This window comes from Triticum dicoccoides, chromosome 2B, assembly GCF_002162155.2.
Source record: "Triticum dicoccoides isolate Atlit2015 ecotype Zavitan chromosome 2B, WEW_v2.0, whole genome shotgun sequence".
NCBI lineage: Eukaryota > Viridiplantae > Streptophyta > Magnoliopsida > Poales > Poaceae > Triticum > Triticum dicoccoides.
The window spans coordinates 686,251,778-686,254,624 of record NC_041383.1 but is presented as its reverse complement, the minus strand read 5'-3'; the positions used below and the strand labels follow the sequence as shown (position 1 = coordinate 686,254,624).

Sequence of the window (2,847 nt, the reverse complement as noted above, 5' to 3'; positions counted from 1 at the left end):
GAGAATTGGTCGTTAGAAACGTACTTACAACACTCGTAGACGAAAAGAGAGTAGTACTATTCGTGCATGGGCAGGCGAACATGGAGTTAAATCCCTATCATCTTGACTAACCGGGGAAATCGCTACATCAACAGCAACACAAAGTGAAGTGAATGCTTAACGAATCTCTTTTCATGTCTCTTTTCCGACCTTTTGCTGTAGCGTGCACTAACTTAACTAAAGTTGGAATCTTCTCAAGTCTTGTGCAAGTCCATCCCCTGTCTACATGATTAAGCGAGGAATTTTGCACGGCCGTTTGATTCATAACATATCGACATACATACTCTCATTCAAGCGGTGTCTGCGCGCCTAACCTGTGTTAGTCTGGCGACATTTCATGGTGCAGCGCCTAGATGCTCTATGAATACTCGATTTCCCTTAAGGCGTATGATCGATTTAGAGATGAACGGTGATCGGGAAACGGAAAATGCAAAGCTCAGACAAGTCATGATCCGTGGGCAAAAAATTGTGTCCAAACAGGGATTCAAAGTGGTTTAGATTTATATATGGTGCTGCACCAAGCGCGGCTCAAAAGCCTCAAACAAACATGCGTCCGCGGGCGACCCAGATGGCCGGAGCCTCAGCACATGAACTTTTCTCAGATCCTTCATTGCTTCTCCGGTTCAGGCGAGACAAACCGGAGAGATCTGCCTCTTTCGTCTCACCAGATCGGTGATTCTTAAGATCCCATTGATTCAAGCCGGGCTCTACTTTACTAGGCGAGGAGCCTAACCGGCTAGCTCGCGACGGACACCTTCCTGGACTCCTGGTGCCCGCGCCGGGCCTCCGTTCCCGACGAGAACCGCTGCTTCCTCCGGGCAGCCTGCCTGGCGGAGATGGCGTCGAGCTGCATCTGCTCGTCCCGGCACTCTTCGCTGCAGAAGGGCGTGTCCCCCTTGTACATGTAGATGTCGCTGTCGCGCGCCAGCGGCTTGGCGCAGAGCGCGCACGCGTCCAGCGCGGGCATGCCTGGCTCACCGAGCAGCTCCGCGTCAAAGAAGAAGGAGCAAGCTACTGAAGCCGCCATTGTGGGTGTGTCGAGGCGAGTTTCCAACAAAGCTGAGCAGAGCTTAGCTTGGTGGTGCGCTTGCTTGCTGCTTTTGGTGTGGGGAGGGGGAGACAGAGTAAAAGGTAAGCGATGGAGTTGGCTCAAGCGGAGGGGAAGGCTCGGGTATATATGGTGCTTGGTGCGTGCGGACGGACGTCGAAACACCGAACAGTTCGTGACTGATGAGCGTGTGGCTCTAGCTATAGAGCCAATTCCCCAAGTTGCAAGAAAATGCCCCCAAGTTTGTCCTTTTTAAAATGCGGAAATGTTAACGCCCACACATATGGGTGTTTGCATCTCGTTTAAACGCGTGGATCCGCGTCCGTTCGTGAGCGCACGAATCTTGGCATGTTTCTAGTGTCACGTAGGACTGGTCTGGTGTGTGGGCGTTCACCCAGTCGCCCACACGGCCGTTTCACCACAGGGGAGGGGCTGGTGTGTGGGCGTTCAGCAGTCCGCCCACAGCCACTTTGCACGCACGTACAAGGGCTAGTGTGTGGGCATTTGTCATCTCACTCACACGCCCGTCTCCTCTCTCACACGCAAGCTGCTAGTTGCCATGTGTTTTGCAGTGCACATGGCAACTGCCCCTAGTGTGCTTTATAAGTAGGTGGCAACTCTATTTTTACCCGAGTTGTCATGTGTTTTGCAGGGTACACGGCAGCTGCCTAGTGTGCACGTAATCAAATGACAACTCTCTTTTACCAAGTTGCCATGTGTTTTTGCATGGTACATGGCAACTACCCTAACGTGCACGTACATGGCAACTGCCCTAACGTGCACGTAAGCAGATGTCAACTCTTCCTTTTACATGGCAACTGCCCTAGCATGCTTGTGAGCACATGGCAACTCTCTCAACTGCCTAGTGTTAGTATGTGGCAACTCTTAAAATTTTGAAATCATGTCAACTACATTAGACCAGACCATGGCAACTGCAGTTGTCCGACATGGCAACCGTAGTTCAGCAATATGACAACTGCAGTTAAACGAACATGGACCAGGGTCTGAACCATGGCAACTGCGGGCGCGCGGTGACTGTCACACGTGGCGAGCGGGACCGGAAGGTACGATGCCTGACATACGGGCGTGTGGGCGTTATCAACTTCGCCCACACGCACGCGTGTGAGAGGGATCGGGAGGGAAAAAAAAGGTGTGTGAACATTACTTGTTTTGCCCACACGTAGGTGTGTGAGCTGTTCCTCATATACACCACACAAAATGTGTGGGCGGACTCCCTAACGCCCACACATGTGGCACTTATCGGCGTCTTTTAAAATGCGAAACTAGCAAAGTGGCCCTGGCAAACGCAAGGGCATCTACTCACTTGAAAGTGTCAGGATTTTACATTCAAAATGCCAAGTGTTTGAGAATTGAAATTTTAGTTTGGATATTCATGTCATCTGAAACGAAATAATATGGTCTTATTACCACCACAAATATTATGCTTAAAAGATATCACATATGCATGTACCGTATTAATTTTTTAATATATCGGCAAATGATTATTATAATTTTTGAAGAGTACTATAGTAGTAACATATGTGCCACTTGTACAAGTTCTTAGATCAAATATAAATTTCGAGAGCTAGACTACAATTTTTATGTGGCGTTAGATTGATATGTTAACACTTGCATCGTCTGTTATTGGTATTGTATGTATCTATATTATCTGTTTGAAATAATTATCATGAGTATAGTGAAGCAATTGTCGGATGGTATGTTCTGACGCCTTTAAAAATTATTTTTCCTAATGAAGTGAT

At 48.5% G+C, this 2,847-nt stretch overlaps 1 protein-coding gene across 1 annotated transcript; it reads right to left on the bottom strand.

Moving 5' to 3' along the window:
• Nucleotides 1–506: 506 nt before the first annotated feature.
• LOC119368332 (FCS-Like Zinc finger 2-like) lies at nt 507–1,171 on the bottom strand. The gene has a single exon (XM_037633623.1). It carries the CDS (start codon nt 1,064–1,066, stop codon nt 776–778), a length of 291 nt encoding a protein of 96 aa, XP_037489520.1. The 5' UTR covers nt 1,067–1,171; the 3' UTR covers nt 507–775.
• Nucleotides 1,172–2,847: the final 1,676 nt, after the last annotated feature.

Excerpts from the sequence above, each read along its gene's own strand:
- LOC119368332 (XM_037633623.1), bottom strand. The coding sequence starts at position 1,066 with ATGGCGGCTTCAGTAGCTTGCTCCTTCTTCTTTGACGCGGAGCTGCTC.